Below are 18,633 nucleotides of genomic sequence, written 5' to 3' on the forward strand. Positions count from 1 at the left end.
GCATATATAGAATGGGGCTGGTAGGTGGTGCAGTGGTTAGAGTGCCAGGCCTGGAGTCAGGAAGACTCACCTTCCTGAGTTCAAATCTGGCCTCAGACATTTAATAATTGTGATCCTGAGCAAGTCACTTAATTCTGCTTGCCTCAGTTTCCTCATATATAAAATGAGCTGGAGAAGGAAGTGGCAAACCACTCTAGTATCTTTGCCAAGAAAAGCCCAAATGGGGTCATAGAGAGTTGGACATGACTGAAAGGAGTCAACAACAATATACAAAACATTTGTGTTGTTGATCCCCTTGAGGTATGTTTCCTATAATATGATCTCTGGGTCAAAGAATAGGAACAGATTAGCAACTTCTCTCACATAATTCCAAATTTTTCTCCAGAATAGTTGGACCAACTTACAGCTCTACCAATAGCATATAAGTATGCCTATCTTCCCACATCTCTTCCAACTTTGAACATTTCCCACTTTTGTTCTATTTGCTGCTTTCTATCTAAATGCTAACATGTAATAATTTTAATAATGTGTCCTAGAATTTTGCCAGGCTTTAAAGTCAAGCTCACTGGCCTATAGTTAGAAAATTACACCTTCTCCCTTTTTTTTTTGAAAAGCAAAGCAACCTTTACCTCTGTGATAGCTACTGTGATAACCTCTACAATTCTCCATTATTTTTCCTTTTTTATTAATTTATTTTGAACTTAAATACAAAATAAGAGAAGACAAAGAAAGCATTGTCATGTGCACAGCAGAATGTAAGAGAGGATTCAAAAATATACAGCACTAGATTTCCATTTCAAGAAAGCCTATATAATAAATACTACACATTGTGTTCAGAACTATCCATCTTTTCTTTACTTCCTTGTAAGTTTTCTTTTGTTCTCTGCTGTGCACTTTTTATTTTATCCTTTTCGCCCCTTTTCTTCCTTAAGATTCTGGATCTCCTTTTCCAATTGGTTGACTTTCTTTTCATAATCTTGTTTTTCTTTGATTGTTCTTTTTTTAAATTTTCCTCAATCTGTCTCATTTGGTTTTTAAAGTCTTTTTTAAGTTCTTCTATGAATTCTTTTGGGGGAGCTGACCATTTGACATTATTCTTTGGAGTAAGATTTTCTTTTTGAGAGTTTCCCATCTCTCTCGCAGGCTTCCCCTGTACAGTTCTTAGTAAAAGGACTCTATCATTTATCTGAACTTTTTGAATTTTTTTTTAATATTGAAGATATCTATGCCCAGATTTCCTCTCATCTTCTATCACAAACTTGAAGATGGTGTGATTACTTCCATCCAAGGTTTGTTTTTGTTTTTGTTTTTGTTTTTTGCTTCAGTATCCTCCTCTGCAAATGAACCCTGGTCTTCTCTATTCCTGTAGTAACTTTCTATAGTTGGTTCTTTCTCCTTTGCCCGCTTATTTTTTTTTATTTGTAGCAGCTTATTATTGTAATCACCTCTAGTTCTAGGGTATGGGGGATGGTGCCTCTGGCCTCAGATCTTCCTTCAGTTCTCCCCTCAAGCCTGGAACTGAAACCAACAACTCTGCCCTCCTGTAAGTGCCAACAGCCAGCAATGTCCCCATGCCACTGCCTGTGCACTCATCAGGCATATGCTGGTTCCTTCTCACCCATGGCCAGCTGGGCCTAGCGTCCCTTATCAGCAAAGGTTCCCTCATTCTTCCCCCACTCAGGCACCCAAATCCCCACACTGTCCATGAAAATTCCTGTGGCTGAGACTGAGGCTACCTCCCAACCCACCTAGCCCCGGGGCTCACTGCTTATTGTTTCAGCAGAGCTAGCCTGGAAGTGTTGACTTCACAGGGACCAAACCTCCTCCTGTGATTTTTCTTCAAATCTTCTCCCATTGTCCCAGGAGGACCACTATTCTGCCCCAACTCTCGTTTGTTTTTACCACTTTATGTTTGCCTGAGGTGCTATTTAGTCTTGTTTCTGGGGGAAATCTGGAGAGCTTGGAATTTTTTAACCTACTCTGCCATCTTCCCAGAATCCTCTCCTCTCCATTATTTTTCCAAGGTCACTAACAGTGGTTCAGTAATCCCAGGAGTTCTTTCAGTAGCATAGGATAAAGTTTATTCAGGAACTCATTAAGGGAAGCTAGGAACTCTCTCTTCATTCATTCATTTATTCATCCAAAAAGCATTTATTTAGTGCCTACTACATATAAGGCACCAGGGTAGGTGTAGTTGATACAAAGACAAAAGCAAAATTGTTCCTGCCCTTTAGGAAACTATATCCTACCAGTAGGATCTCCATTGATGAGTAAATACAAAATACATACAAAGGAATTTGAGGGGTAAGGAAACAGTTACTTTGGGGAATTAAGAAAGGTTTCATGTAGGAGGTGGCACCAAAATGAGCTTTGAAGGTAGCAAGGGATTCAAAGAGGTAAAAGTTAGGAGGGAGAGCATTCCAGATATGAGAGACAGTCTGTGCAAAGGTACCTAAGTGGGAGATGGAACGTTGTATATGGGGAACAATAAGTAAAACAATCTGACTGGAATGTAGAATGCGTGCTAGGGAATAATGTGAAACAAACCTACACAGGTAGGCAGATTATGATAGGCTTTAAATATCAGAGAAGTTTGCTTTTTAACCTAGAGTCAATAAAAGGCTGCTACAGCTTCTTGAGCAAGGAACTGACCTACTCACAACCATGCTTCAGGGCTATCATTTTGGCAGTATCCTGAATGAACAAAATAAAGAGAGGAAAAGACTGGAAGAGGGAGACCGGTTAGGAGACTATACCTGGCATGGTGTTGTAAGTGTAATTTTTGCTACTAGGGAAGTAGAGGCTGGAAAGTCTCTTAGGCTACAATGGGCTGAGCCAATCGGACATCCATAGCAAGTTCAGTGTTGGTATGGTCACCCATTTAGAAAGGGAGGCCACCAGGATGACCTGGCCCAGGTCAGAAAAATGGAGCAGGTTGAAGTTTCTTTACTGATCAGAGGGAGACTAGACCAGTGACTGAACCCTGTACTTCTAACCTGAGAGAGATAGAGAGACCCAGTCTCAAAAAAGAAAAAAAAAAGGAGGCTATTACAAAGACAAAGGAAAAAGGAAGTTATGCCCCTTGCCATCCACATGGATGCTCTTTTCCATGTATGTCCATGTGCTTTATCATCAATGAGAATTTTGTGTTTGTCTGTGTCCTTGTTTGTGTGATTCAATAGTCCAGTCTTACCATTTCTTCATTTGTCTTTGGTTTCAATTTCCTCTGCACCACTTTTGTTCTATCCTTCCCTGTCTGAAAGAATAGTTTTCCTTGAAAGATAAAACAAAAGTTGAAACAACAGAAATAACTTCTCTCTATCCTCTCATTGACCTGGCATAGTGGTCCTACCCTTTCTTTCATTTTTTTCTTGCCCCTAGAATCTTTGTCTCTCTTTTTGATGTCCTTCCCATCTATCACCAGCCTCATTGCCTTCTCAGCTTTAGTGCCCCTGACACTCTTCTTACAGAATCATGCCACTTTTACATGTTCCCTCTTTTTTTACTTTACTTTCCCTTCCTTTCATCTTCTACGCAGATCTTTTTTAAAGTTGAAGCTGTTTGATGAATGCCTTGGGTAGCCTCAGGGGTCACTTTAGACAGCTCCCTCTCTTCTTTTTCAGCAGAATAATTTGTATTTCTGTCTTCAGGATTTTCTTTTCGAGAGCTTCCCATCTCTCTCACAGGCTTCCCTTGTACAGTTCTTAGTCAGAAGACTCTATTTATCATTTATCTGAACTTTTTGAAATTTTTTTTTAATATTGAAGATATCTATGCCCAGATTTTCTCTCATCTTCTATCACAAACTTGAAGATACTGTGATCACTTCCTCCCAAGGTTTATATATCAGCAGCCTTATTCATTAAAATCAGAATTGTGTAGCAGTGTCCCTCATTGTTTCTTTTACCTTTTGAAAAATGCAATTGGTACCATAGACTTCAAACTCTTTTAAAAAGCAGTTCTTCCATCTTGGAGCAGGAATAGTGGTCATCAGAGTCAAGCATGTGTTTCTTAGATCTGGATGTCTGATTCTCCATCCTCCAGACCTCTGGCGGGGTGTTATTACAAGATGGTGATATTTGGAACTGATGTTCCTCTGCTCCCTGAGCTAGGGAGGAAGGGAAAGAAGAGACAGATGTCCGATCCTCCTAACTACTAGGCAGTCTTTATTAATGTTGTTTTCTTCCCAATCAAGTTTCCTCTTGCCATCTACTTAGATTATCTTTTCTATGTGACTTATGTCCATGTGCCTTATTACCAATGAAAAACTTTATGACTGCCTATGTTTTTGTTTGTGTGATTAATGCCAGTGCACTCAGTGATTTTGACCCCTCTAAAGAGGCAGAAGACAGCCTTCTTTTAACATGAACTGAAGTGAGGGGTGAAACGTGAAAATGCATCCTATTTGGATTTTCCACAAGCAATGTGTATGTGTGGATAGAGAGTTAAAATGTATATACATATGTGTGTGCCTATGTGTGTGTGTACATATAACATATATGTATGTGTGTGCATGCGTGTGTGTGTGTGTGTGTGTAACCATAACTCTTAAGCAAGGGCAAATAGTGGAAAATGTAACCATATACAATGATTTCTATACCAATAGATCTAACTTTGATAAGCCTTTCAGGTAAATGAGAGCCCAAACTTGCTGTTCCTCATATATAATTTTCCCTCTTCTATCTAAATGCGTATGCACAGGCTATCCCCCAGTCCTAGAATGCACTCCCACATCATCACCTCCACCTCCAATGTTCCTGTGATTGATAAGTCTAATAATACTAAGTCTCAGTGATATGTATAAGATCAAATTTACCTCCTTGCATTTATAGATTATTGTTCATACTCTGTTTGTGTGTCCATTCAGAGGCCATGAATTTTATTGCTGGTTCTCCTTTAGAATAGAGTCACCTAAAATGTCTGTTTCTCTCTTTGGTTATTCTTCTTCCTATGTTGCAACTACTACCTTCTGTGATATCTCACTTGGCAGATACATGTGGGAAGTCTTCTCTTTTCCCTTAGAATTTAAAGTCCTTTTGATCAGACTTATAAGACTCCAAACATGTATATTTTTGTGAGCACTGACCAAGAAAGCATTATTCTTCATAGACATTAAATGGTAGTCCAAAAGGCCAAATCCCCCACCTCTTTAACCAGCTGTTTACTTCTCAAGACCATCTCTCCCTTCCTAATCACAGAATCTCAGAGGTGAAAAGGACCCCATAGACCATCTAGTCTAACTCATATCTAAACAATTCTCCCTGCGAGTGGCCATCTGATCCAGAGGTGTCAAACACACATCTCATGGGCCACGTGCAGCCCATCACACTCTTAGTGTGGCCTGAACCAGATTAAAATATAATTGGGAAATGCCCAATGAAATGAAGATACAATAAAACAGAGGTTATATTAATTGTAGTTTTCTAAGTCCATATATAGCCTGGAGGGATTCTTATGTATTTAGTGGCCCTACACTTCTATCTATGTGACACCACTGATCTAGTCTTCGTTTTTCCTTCTATTCTACCCTACTATACAGACCATTCCTCTTTGAGATGGCTCTAATTATTAATAAGTTTTTTCCTTATGTCAATCCAAAAGTGCCTCTTTAAAATTTAATTCTGCCCTTTGGGGCCAAGCAGAACCAGTGTAGGGCAGCTAAGGGGCAAAATGCATAGAGTGCCAGGCCTGGAGTCAGGAAGACTCCTCTTCCTGAGTTCAAATCTGGTCTCAGACACTTACTAGCTGTGTGACCCTGGGCGAGTCACTTAACCCTGTTTGCCTCAATTTCCTCATCTATAACATGATCTGGAGAAGAAAATGGCAAACCATTCTAGTATCTCTGCCAAGAAAACCCCAAATGGGGTCATGAAGAGTCAGATACCACTGAACAGCAATGGGACCAGTATAATCCCTCTTCCACATTGATAGACTTTCGGCACTTGAAGATAGCTACCCCACCCGCTCTGTACCTTTACTTCTCCAGGCTAAACGCCCCAGTCTTTATATGGTATGATCTCAAGGCCTTGCACCATCCTGGTCACATCTTGTTGAAAGTGAACAACAAGTGAAAGTCTTTCTGATACCATTTTTACAACTGATGACCATGACATATTGCCCATTAGTCATGCTGGGAGCTCTTCACTCTAAGGAAGGGTCTCTGGGTAAGCAATGGTAGTTGTATGTAGGGTTACATAACAATGCCTACTCAGAGGGAGGTCACGCTCTGATGGAAAATAGAATGCAAAAAATGTAAGTCCAAAATGGATAGGTAGGTAGATAGATAGATAGATACATGCATGCATACATACATACATAGACACAGATACATAGATACATAGAGAGATGGATAGACAGATAAATATAGATATATCTATAAATCTCTATGTGTGTGCATATATACATAGTATAAATAGTATAAATGATATTATATTCTTTCCCGTAATAAATGAAAATTGACCACTAAAGCTGAGAAAGAAAACTCTAGTATTGAAGAAGGTCTTTGCCTTTTTGTTTCATGGACCCCTTTGCAAACTGGTGAAATCTATGGGTGCCTTCTGAGAATGATGTTTTAAATAATTAAAGGAAATACTAAATTTCTATCAGGGCAAATGTTCTGTTAGGGAAAATTAAGATATATGTATTTTTTCCCATCCAAATTCATAGATCCCCTGAAATCTCTCCCCTAAGGGATCTATAGATACCAGGCTAAGAATCCCTGTTGTAGTATTTTCCACAGCCAGCAGACCTGAAACCCCTAAAAGCTCCAAATATTGGTATCTGAGTCTACCTTGTTAAATTATTTTTAAAAAATCATCACCCTTTTCTTGGACTTCATTGTCCTTGTTGAACTAGGATTACATAAACCACATCCTAAAGAAGGAGGATGAATTACAGGAAATGACCGTTAAGGACTCACGGACAGAGGAGGAGCGAGGCAATGCTGCAGACCTGCTCAAGCTGGTCATGGTGAGTGGAAATGGGTTCTTTTTAAGTGGAGTCATTGTTTGATGTTCTACATGCCAAAAGAAAGCCTCCTTGGTAATATTGTTGCCACTCTAAACACATCCTCTCCCTTCTCCTTAAAGTCTCTCATTTCTGCAAATGTCTGCAAACATCCCATTGTAACTTCCAGGTTTTCTTTAGGACCTCCTCTTTAGTTGGAGAGCCTTAGAATTTGATGCTTTTCACTGTCTTTGGAAGAATAGATATTTAGGGAACTGGTGAGAAAAAAGACCCTTATTCACAACCAATATTTTTATCAACAGTTTGAAAGAAAGCTCAGATAGTAAGTTGATCAATTATGCAAACAACAGTAAGCTAACAAAGCTATCTTCACAGGATAAAACAAATATTTTTTTTAAATTAGCTCATCAATAAGCATTTATTATGCACTTTCTATATGCCAAATCCTGTGGGAAGCTCTGAGGATACAAAGAAAGGCCAAAATCATGGTCCCTACCTCAAGGAGCTCCCTTTCTAATGGCAAACAACTACATACATACAAGATGTGTACAGAATAGATGGGCAGGAATCTCAGAGGAAAGACACTAGCTCTAAGGAGATTTGCAAAAAGTCTCCTGAAGAAAGTGAGGTTTCAGCTGAATCCTGAAGGAAGTCAGGCAAGCTAGTAGGTGATGTGAGGAGGGATAGCAGTCCAGATAGGGGAGTGCTGGAGCCAGCTCTAACAGGCTTAAGAGAGTCAATCGTTAAGTTTTTGGTACGAGCATTTATACCTCAGAAATAGTCAATTACTACAAATCAGCGCTTCATTTATTGTTTTGTTGATTGTCTGGACTTAAGAAAATATTAACAATATAGATTAAATTAAGAAGGCTATGTGCATTTTTTTCTAGAGAGCCCCAGTGTTAAACATTTACCAGCACACCCCTGTATTGCCCTCTGAACATTGCTTGAGCTCAGCAAGAATGCAGTAGAAGGCTCAGGAAATGAAGTCATCAACAGCCTGGAAGTCTAGTGCCTAGAGGCTAATAATAATGATCATAACAATAATAGTAATATTTAATAACTGGAATTTACATAGCACTGCAAGGTTTGCGAAGTGCTTTACATCTGTTATGTGATTTGAGGCTCTCAAAATTCCTGATTTCAGGGTTGGAAGAACATCTGGTAAAAAAGCACCAGGAGATGGAGTGTTGTATACAAGAGCCAGTAAGAAGGCCATTTACAGGATGGGAAGAAATAGCTGTACAGCAAACAGTTCAGGGAGTGCTAGCTCACTGAGTCTACAGTGATAAGTGGCTACCAAAAAAAGCTAATGTAATCTTAGGTTAGTGTCCAGAACAAAGAGGGAGATAATCACACTGGTCTCTGCCTTGGTCATTTCCTATCTGGAGACCCGTGGTCAGTTCTGAGCATCACAGGCATGTTGATAAGGTGGAGTGCATTCAATAGAGGACAACCAGGAGGATGAAGGAATTCAAGAAAGAAATGTGGAAATTTAGTCTAGAGGAGAGAAGATTTAGGGGGATGGGAGACATGATAACTATTTTCCAATATAGAACACGGCTGGAGTTGTCATGTGGTGGTGGTGGTGGTAGTGGTTGAGTTGTTTCAGGCCTGTCCAACTTTTCCGCGACCCCATTTGGGGTTTTCTTGGCAAAGATACTGGAGTGGTTTGCCATTTCTTTCTCCAGCTCATTTTATATATGAGGAAACTGAGGCAAACAGGCTTAAGTGACTTACCCAGAATCACCCAGCTAGTAAGTGTCTGAGGCCAGATTTGAACTCAGGAAGATGAGTCTTCCTGACTTCAGGGCTCAGCCTTCTATCCACTGTGGCACCACCTAGTTGCTCTTGGGGCTGCTGTCATGTAGAAGAGGCATTAATTTTTTTTTTTTTTTTTTTGCTTAGCCACAGAGCATAGAATGAAGAGTAATGTGTAGCAGCTGTAGAGATGCTCATTTTAGCTTGATGTAAGGAAACATTTCCTAATCACTAGAGCTGTGTAAGGATGTTATAGTGTGGGGAAGTAGTAAGTTCTGTGCATTAGATATATTCAGGCAATATCTGAATAATCACTTGTTGGAGTTATAGTAAAGGGATTTCCTGTTCACTTGTGGTTTAAACTAGATAATCTCCTACATACCTTCCAACTCCGAGATGCTGTGGTTTTGTTAATTCTTAGGAAGGCAATACATATGCATATGTTAGGAAGGTCATATTTAATATATACTTATATACATAGGCAATATATGTGTATATATGTATATGTTAGCAAGGCAACATATAATGTACACTTTTATACATATGTAAGTATATTTATGTATACCTTTAAAAAATAATAATCATTTTTAAGAATCATTGAAGAGAAAGCAACACCTGAGTGAAAAGAATTATAGAATGTGGTTAATTCATCTTAGGATTGTTTTTCCATTATAGATCAACATTGACATAAAAATTGCTTTTATAAATAGAATAATATCTAGATTGAATTTCAGCTTTAAAAATAATAAAATGATTCTGTCTTCATTGCAGTCTTTCCCTAAAATGGAAAAAACCAAAGAAGATCACTTTACTGAAGGTAAATGTCAGATTATGTTTTGTTTAAACTTAGGGATTGGCCACACAGAGGAAACTACACTGAAAAATAATATTGGGGGATTTCATATAAGGTACTTCTTCCCTGCTCTGTCCTTAATACATTTAGAATTTTATTTTTAAAAGGGTCTTTCCTAATGAAGAATTTTTCCTCAGCCCCATAACTAATCAGTCACCAAGTCCTGCTAATTATTTTTGTAATATCTCTCATACACTTTATATGTGCAATATAATACCTTTGTAATATCTCTTATTCCTGTTCTCAGTTCATTTCATATGAAATGTCAAGATCAGTACCTTGAAGATAGGTATTTCTTGCTAATTTTCTCCCTTCTTACTCATCCATTGCAACGGTTCATTGCTCACACTGTGTTCTATGCCGAAATAAACTGATAGGCTCTGAAAAGATGACATTTAATAAAGATAAATGAAGGGTCCTTTACTTCCTGTTGTCGTTCAGTCATTTTTGTCATGTCCAACACTTTGTGATCCCATTTGGGGTTTTCTTGGCAAAGATGCTGGAGTGGTTTGCCTTTTCCTTCTCCAGCTCATTTTGCAGATGAGGAAAGTGAGACAAACAAGATTAAGTGACTTGCCTAGGGTCACACAGATAGTAAGTGTCTGAGGTCAGATTTAAACTCAGGTCTTTCTGAATCCAGGCCCAGTGCTCTATCCACTGTGCCACCTAGCTGCCCTAACTTAGAATTTTAAAATGCACTGCATGAGTAGGGGATGTGCAGTGAGGCTGTGGATGTATGACTAACAGAAGTTCAAATTTGAAAGAATGAAACATCACCTTTAGTTGGTCCAATTGACCGTGGGGGCCACTGATAGAAATAATGTGCTATGGTGTCTTAGAAATAAGAAGGTAAATCTCATATGAGGAAGGAACAAGGGGATATTTTTGATCTCCCTGGCCATATTCTTTTTTTTCTTAATAGTATTTTATTTTTCCCAATTACATGTAAAAACAACTTTAATATTCATTTTTTTAAATTGTGAGTTCCAAATTTTCTCCCTCCCCTCCCTTCTCCCTAAGACAGTAAGAATTTTAAATAGGTTATATGGGTGCAATCATGCAAAACATGTTTCCGTATGAGTCATGTTGTGAAAGAAGAAACAGACCAAAAGGAAAAAAATCATGAAAAAGATAAAGAAAGTGAAAATAATATACTTCAATCTGCATTCATACTGCATCAGTTCTTCTCTGGATGTGGATAGCATTTTCCACCATAAGTCCTTTGGAGTCGTCCTGGATCATCGTATTCCCCAGTCGCATTCTTAAAAACCCCACCCATAACTCTCTGAGCCGTTGCCGTGTGTTGCTGGTTATGGGACATGGGTGAGAAGGAAGATCAAAAAATGCCCACCTTCAGAGTAGCAATCAAGACATTTCATCAGAAATTGTCTGAGAATAGATTGTACCCAAGTGCGCGCCAAGAAAAGTTGACTCAAAGATCCTTTGTGGTCCTTCTGTTTCCTACCCCTAAATATGGCTCTCAGGGAGGCTCCGGTGGAGAACTATAATACAGATTTATTATCGGTAATGCTAACACCAAGAACGAGGCTTTCCTGACGAAGAAGCAATTTAGCAAAACAGAGAAAGCGCTAGGTTTAGACTAAGAGGACCTGGATCCAAAGCCCACCTCTGATGCTTCCTACCTCTATTTCGTAGTCACTTAATTTCTCTGGGCCTCTATTTCCTTCTCTGTAACAAAGGGGTTGGATTAGATGAGCCCCGAGGTCCTTCCAGCTCAACTCTATGACTGTGTACACGTCTGAATGAAATTCCTTACTGTGGAGTCTTTTTCACTAGGTCTGGTTTTTTGTTTGTCGTTTTATTGTTTTTGTTTTTTAAGGAGAATCCCATGATATTTCCTATTATTAACTGAGTGTTCAGACAAACTCCTAAGATAACTAGGTCAATTAAACGCTGCCCTTCTTTTCAATCATAGGACTGTGGGAAATCAATAAACATCAGGGAGCCAGGTGACGTCAACATTAGTTGTGTTCACTGTACTAAGGGGAAGTAGAAACTTAACTCCGTTTCCTTAACGTTGCAGTGCACCTGGCAGAGTTGTACAAGCGTGCGCTGGCTAGTCCAGAAATATCAGCCAGAATAAACTGGGAGAAGTGGAGGTAAGATGATTCACGGGTAAACATGAGTCATGAGTCACAGCTCTGAGAGTCGGTATTGTGGGTAGAACGCTACCTTGGAGTCAGGAAGACTTGAATGCCGATGCTACCTCTGACATCCATTGAGTGATGTGGTCAAGCTCCTTCATATCTCTGAGCCTCAGTTGACTCAACTATTATTAGCCGTTAATCTCTGTAGTATCCACATCACTGGGTTGTTGCAAGTCTCAAATGAGATTATGCTTCTAAAATGCTTTGCCAGTTTTAAGGTGCTATATCAATATCAGCTATAATAATGATTATTAGTATGTTTATAATAATGTATCATTTCTCATTTGTAAATATTTTATGATTTTTAAAAATTAAAAATAGAGAACAAGGTTAATTTTATAGCACAGGATTCCATGCTACAAGTTCCAAAAGTTCTGATCCACATCAAAGTTTGCAAAGTCCAGTCTCCTTTATTTGATTAACATTTCATGAAATGGTAGCTAGTTTCCTCCTATAAGCTTTGGACAGCTTTGTAAAAATGCCAGCACTGCCTTGACCCCATTTTTTTTCCACCTCTTTCTTCCCCTTCATGTAGCCATCCAAAACCCTCGGAACGCTGGAAAGAAAAACTGGAACAGACCAGGTATGATGATCAGTTCAAAGAGGTATTAAGCCAGTCTCCCCACCATGCTTTAGGCATATAAAAGCCTCCCAGCATGCCTAGGGTCTTTATAAAACTTCCCCTCCTCAAGACTTGGGGTCATCCAATTGTAGATTGTGACATTTCATACGCTATTCATGAAATTCCAATGTCCATTTTCCAGAGTGGCAACAGACTACATTCCAATTGTGCTGCCTAGTTTTACGTTGTTGAATTAATAGTGGAAAGAAATCGCGGGATGAGAAACAGAATAGTCATCCAACTCTCCCATCGTTCCTATAGCCCTAATCATTGCCTGCCTATGATATGGATTGCTTAATAATTAACAACCCGGTAAGATTTATTAAGCACTTATTGTTTCCAGGCGGCAATTCAAGGCATTAGTCAATCTGAAGTTTAAATAAGATATAGTTCCTGTCTTGGTGGAGATGAAAGCCTTGTAAGCTCAGTGTTTATATCAGCACTCCAGTACCCATTTTTCATCAATACAATATTAGTTTTATGTTCTCCATTCCCCCCAAAAAGTGCTCAACAAACATGAAAGTTATTTTGAAACTAGATTGAAAGCTTCATAACAAGAACTATACACCTCTCACAGTACCCTGGATGATAGTGAGTGCATAGGAAATGTGGGCCAAAAGTTTTACACTAATGTCATGCTCAAAACACTAGTGAGATTCAGACCAGCTGAAGCTGATTGACTATTTAGTTGTTCAATGACATTTGAATATTCCATATCTGTTTTCAAGGGCCCGTTATTACAAAATTCCTACCTGTGGTCCTGAAAAAAACACTTGACATTCTTGCTTCATTACAACAAGAACCAATTGGTTCTCATAAGGCAAGCAATTCAAGATAAATAACATCAGTTTTCCTCATCTGTTTGCTGTTTTTCTGAGACACTTAACAGTTACCAAACTCCAGGACAGACTTGGCCTAATTCTACTTCAAACCGTCACCATTTTATGCACAAGACAGGTTTATCCACATCCATAGACCTCCCTATTCATAAGGAATCTATTGTCAAATCAAATTATCTCTACTGTATTTTCTCCACGACAGTGGCCAACACCTTTGTCAAGTATACAACACTGTTTTACACACATCAGCAGACATGAAGTCAGAGAAAAAGACTGTTGCTGTTGTTACATCTTTCAAAGAATAATTCTGATGTATGTATGGGAGACGTTATTGAAAGAGAGCTTTTTAAGGTGTCATCTCGTGCTGTTGAATCAAAAGGGTTTTTAACAGTCAACGAGCAATAAATAGTGTGGTGGTAACTGATAAAGATAGTGCTCTACTAACTTAGCTTCCTAAGAACTCAAGGTCACTTCCGTACCTCAGTGAGGTTTCAGAGCAAGACTCTGTGGAGTCCAAACTGATTTGATTATATTTTGCAAATACTCAAATGGATCCCCCTTCTGAATGTCCTTTGTTGTAGCATCACTCTCCCTATTTCTTCGATCTGCTTTATCTCCGACTCTTCCCTCTTCCTAAGCCCTCTGACTACATCTAAACAACTATCAAGTCCATCAATTCTTTTCCTGTGGTTTCCTTGAAATCCAGCCCTTCCCCCTATTCCCACTATCTGTGTTATAATAGTCCATAATCCACCAGGATTATTACAGTAGCATTCTGCTTCCTCTTCCTTCCATTACTCTCTCTCTTCCTACCAATCTTTCGTTTGTGGTCCTGCCGGTCAAAAATCTTGCTTATGCACATTTTTTTTTTTTTGCTTAGAGTCCCTCCTGGTTCACTCTTGTCAACAGAAAAATTTCAAACTCCTGAGTCTGCCCTTCAAGGCCTTCCAACCTGATACCATCCACCCAACCTTCCTAGCCTTACTGCATATTGTTTTTCTCCATATGCTCAGTCTTGTAGCCAAACCAGATATGTCTGGTACTGCCTCCTTGCCTTTATTGCACTATTTCCTTTTCCTGAATGTCTTTGATCTAAAACCATCACCAACCAACTCTCCCAGGCCAATCTACCATCTTGATTCATTAAAATCTTTACCATCTTTTAAGGCCCAACTCAAATACTGCCTTCTCCCTAAATCTTACTCAATATCCCCAATCAATAAAGATTCTTCTCCAACCTGAACCTGACAAAGTCCCTGAGTCATACTTCAAATGCATTTTTCATGCATCTTTTTGTATCACATATGTATATATCATATATCTTTTGTATATACCATATATAACACATGTAATATCATACCACATATGATCTACATCACATGTAAATATCAGATTGAATAATCACATATGCATATCTCCCAAATGATTTGTGAGCTCCATGAAGACAGGAACTGTGCCATATTTGGTCTTCATAGCAGCCACAAAGTATAACACAGTGTCCTGCATATAGCAGTTACTTAATGCATATTCACAGTTGAATTTTTTAACCCTAAAATACTATAGTGCTTAGCACACTGCCTGGCATGCAGTAGGTACTTAATAAATGCTTACCGACTGACTACATAAATCTAAGCTATTTTGAATCTATACAGGAGTCTGCTTTCTGAAAGGGGAAATTATGATTAATATTAACCGTGTCTGGGGCAAGCCTGATCAAACCATATGTACACAAAAAAGACCCGTGCAGTTTAATTCAAGCACACATTACTTTGTTGTTCTTTGTCATTTATACTGTTAATAATCCTGTATCTTTTCTGGGGCAATTTTGGGGGGAAATGTGATAAGATAAGATCATATTCTCTTCTGTGCCTTTTTCTTTTCTCTTACCAGGAAGGACATCAAAGAAGCACAAAACTGTTTGGTAGGGTTAAGGAATCATTCAATACCACCATATTTCCAGTCTGAATTTGGCAAGATATTTATGACCCAGGTAATTAACTTCAGTCTAATACAATAGTTTAAGAGTTTCTACCTTAGTTGTTGTATAAATGTTTTAAGTAAGGTTCAAGCTGAGCTTTTCTAGACATTGGCTAAAGCAATGTCTGCACTGGTCTCCTCAATTAGCCACGATCCCCCAAATCAGTCGTCTTTCTGAACTCTGGCAAGCCAATGGAGGAGAAGATAAATTTTGATTCATAGGATCATTTATTTAGAGCTGGAAAGGACCCTAAAGGTCATATAGTCCAATCCCATCATTTTACAGATGAGGACACTGAGACCCATAGACAGTAATGATTTCCCCACATCAAGTAATAAAGTCACATTTGACTCCAAATCCAGTTATTTCCTCCCTTGCTTTGTTCATGCCTTATCCCCCATATGTGGAAGTCTGTTGCTAAAATATCATATACCTCTATCTTCTTCCCCCCACAAACACCCTGCCTCTGCCCCACTTACCCTTTCAACCATTCCCTATGTAAACTCCTCTACCAAATGAGTATTTTTCCATAATATGGTACAGTGGAAACACCACTGGACTAGGAACTGGGCAAAGCTTAGTCTTAGTACTGATTCTACCACTAATTTTCTAGGATAATTTTGTTTAAGTGATTATCTTTCTGGGCCTCAGGTTCTTCATCTATAAAACAAAATGGAACAAAATCCTTTATAGGTATAAAAATCAATGATTCACTGACTACGCCTGTCCCAAGGGTCCCTTCTGTTAAGTCCACTTCCTCACAGCTGTGATATTTTGAGTGCTGTAATGCCCACAAAACCAGGCCCCATTTAGAGGATGTATCTCCTTCTGGGCCCAATCCTCCCATGAGAATTATAAATAACCCAGGCACCCACCACCACCAGGTGAAAGCTGAAAAGGAAGCACCATTGTGTCTTTGAAAGCAATTATGGGTAATTAGCATAAATGAGAGTGGTAATCATCAATCTTTAAAAGACTATGTCACAAGCATCTCTTCAATAAGTTTGTGTGCCTTCTTTGGGCTTTCTTAAATATAGAATGAAAACTGCCCTAAGTAATTTTCATCAATTATTTAGCTCCATATGTTTCTTCCCACCTTCCTTCTTAGTGGCTTTGTGTATAAATCTAAGACACATCTATTTTTTTTTTAATTTTTATTTTATTTTACTTTTTTCAATTAACAAGTATTCACCATTCTTCCCCCCCGCCACTGAAAAAAATAAAAGAAAAAGAAAAGTGAAACCCTAAAAGCAAATGTGAATTGGTAAAACAAACCAAATTCCCAAATTGAACGTGTCCATTTGACTGCTTGAGTCCATTGCCTCCCTGTCAGGAGGTGGGTAGTGTGGTTCATTCCTCTGGAATCATGGTGGCAGTTGCTCTGAACAGTGTTGGTATCATAGAAATTGTCCTTCTGTTCTGCTAAATTTCACCTTTTGGTTTTTCTTTTTAAGTATCAGAACCTGGAAGCTATTTCTAAAAAACTTCCACTCTTTCAAAAGAAATCGGAAGAGCTAAGCAGAAACTCTTCTCAAAGCACATCTGATGTTGATCCAGGTGATTATTTTAGTGTTGTTCTTTTCCTGTTGAGTTACCTTATTTAAATAATATCCCACCCCTATACATAGTATGTGCCATTCTTCTTATAAGCAGAACCAGCTCTACAGGAAGAACATAGGTAGCACAGTAGAGAAACAGTAGGACCTGGAATCAGGAAGAACTGAATTCAATTCCAGTTTCAGACACTTAACTAGCTGGACAATCACTTAACCTCTGTTTGCCTTAATTTCTTCATCTGTAAAACAGGGATAATAACAGCACTCACTTTCCAGGGGTATTATGAAGATCAAATGAGATAATATTTATAAAGTACTTTGCAGTGCTTAAAAAGTACTATGTAAATGGTAGCTCTAGCTATGGTATAGGTAGGCTGAATAGGTAGACACTTACTTGATGTGATTTAGAGGCTATAAGAAGACCTGTTATATCCCCCAAACACCTTTCTTGTCATTAAATCTAAAAAGCCACTATTTCAGATTCATTTTTTTGGCTGATGGTTTTGTCCTTTATAAGAATGTAAATATCCCTATAGAAGAAGTAAGACATTAAACTTCATCAGTCATTTACACCTTAGTATGAATAAGTTTAGAGTTGTTTTCTGGGATTAAGTTTCAGAAAACAGAATGGCAGAGGAAAAATTAGAGAATTGGGTGCCTGGAGGAGTGAGGAAAGCACAGCTGAAAGGGAACTACAGGGAGAGGGAAAGGGAAACATTTGGAAAAAGGGAAAATCTAAAGAAAAGACTTCTACTTTATAATGTGGTCTAGAGCCAACTTACCTTTCCGGTGAACAAATATTTAATTATGTGTCTTGGAAATTTTCCTGAAGTTATTGGATTACAAATTGACAATTAATTATTTGTTATCTGTAGTTTATTATCTGTTTAATCTTTTATAAGTATAGCAGTCATTTTTTTAAATAATCCCTGTTTTCTAGAGTGTCAATCATCTAAAGAACCACTGCAAGATTCTTCTGAATTGCTCAGTCTTCTGGTATCAGAAAGTTCACTAGAAACCAAGGAGTCCATCAGTATGTTTCCCAGTGATTACCTTACAAAGTCTGACGTAGGTATGGCAACAATCTGTTGTAATTCTTTGTTTCTCAAATTGAAAGTCCCTACCTTCTGAAAGATTATAGGAACTTCCACATAAGTTACTGAATGTGGAACTATGAAGCTGGAGGTGGCTTTTAAGGCTACCTGAGTGTCTCAGTTCCCTGACTAGGGAGCAAATAAATCACAGGTCATTTGGGTTCTTGGCTGTTCCTAAAATGGGAAGTAACAAAGAAGAAGAAGGGTTTAATCATATCCACTTTTACACAATATAGAATTACTGATCTACTGGTTTGATTTTTATTGAGGGCTATTTCGAGGGATAGTGAAGACAGAGCCAAGATGGTAGAGTAAAGGCAGGAACTCAATGAACTTTCCCAACATTCCTCTCCAAACAACTTTAAAATAATGCCTCAAATAGGATTCTGGAGTATATCAACCAATAAAATGTCAACATGAGACATTTTTCCAGCCCAAAACAACTGAGGAGGTCATCAGGAGAGGTATGTGACACCAGGGTGGTTGCTGGTTCGGAGCACATACAGTGGCAGCACCATCAGTGGGCCTCAGAGGTGGCTTCAGCAGCAGCAGCAGCATCTTCGGGAGCTCTCAGCCTACAGATGGCAGGGGGTTGGACAACTGGTCAAAAAGAGATTATAAGAGACCCTCTTTTGGCACTGGATTCAGTAGTACCCTGTTGAATTGTCCATGCATAGTTCTGGGTCACAGTTCCAGGGTAAAGAAGAACAATAGCACTCGTGGTAGCAAGAGTGCAAGGGCTCTGGTCACAGTTCTAGGGTGGAGAAGAGTACTGATAGATGCTCACAAGAGAGTA

General features: G+C 38.7%; 1 protein-coding gene across 3 annotated transcripts in view; it reads left to right on the forward strand.

Moving 5' to 3' along the window:
* The window catches only part of SPAG17 (sperm associated antigen 17), a 262,433-nt gene that overhangs the window by 217,861 nt on the left and 25,939 nt on the right, over positions 1 to 18,633 (forward strand). For all 3 annotated transcript variants that reach the window (XM_027866714.1, XM_027866712.1, XM_027866713.1), the window contains 7 exons: positions 6,856 to 6,969; positions 9,499 to 9,544; positions 11,625 to 11,700; positions 12,284 to 12,331; positions 15,100 to 15,199; positions 16,642 to 16,744; positions 17,684 to 17,815. In XM_027866714.1, coding sequence (XP_027722515.1) covers positions 6,856 to 6,969; positions 9,499 to 9,544; positions 11,625 to 11,700; positions 12,284 to 12,331; positions 15,100 to 15,199; positions 16,642 to 16,744; positions 17,684 to 17,815 — 619 coding nt within the window. The remainder of the gene's footprint in view (positions 1 to 6,855; positions 6,970 to 9,498; positions 9,545 to 11,624; positions 11,701 to 12,283; positions 12,332 to 15,099; positions 15,200 to 16,641; positions 16,745 to 17,683; positions 17,816 to 18,633) is intronic.

This window comes from Vombatus ursinus, unplaced genomic scaffold (assembly GCF_900497805.2).
Source record: "Vombatus ursinus unplaced genomic scaffold, bare-nosed wombat genome assembly UNPS02014782.1, whole genome shotgun sequence".
NCBI classification, from domain to species: Eukaryota; Metazoa; Chordata; class Mammalia; order Diprotodontia; family Vombatidae; genus Vombatus; species Vombatus ursinus.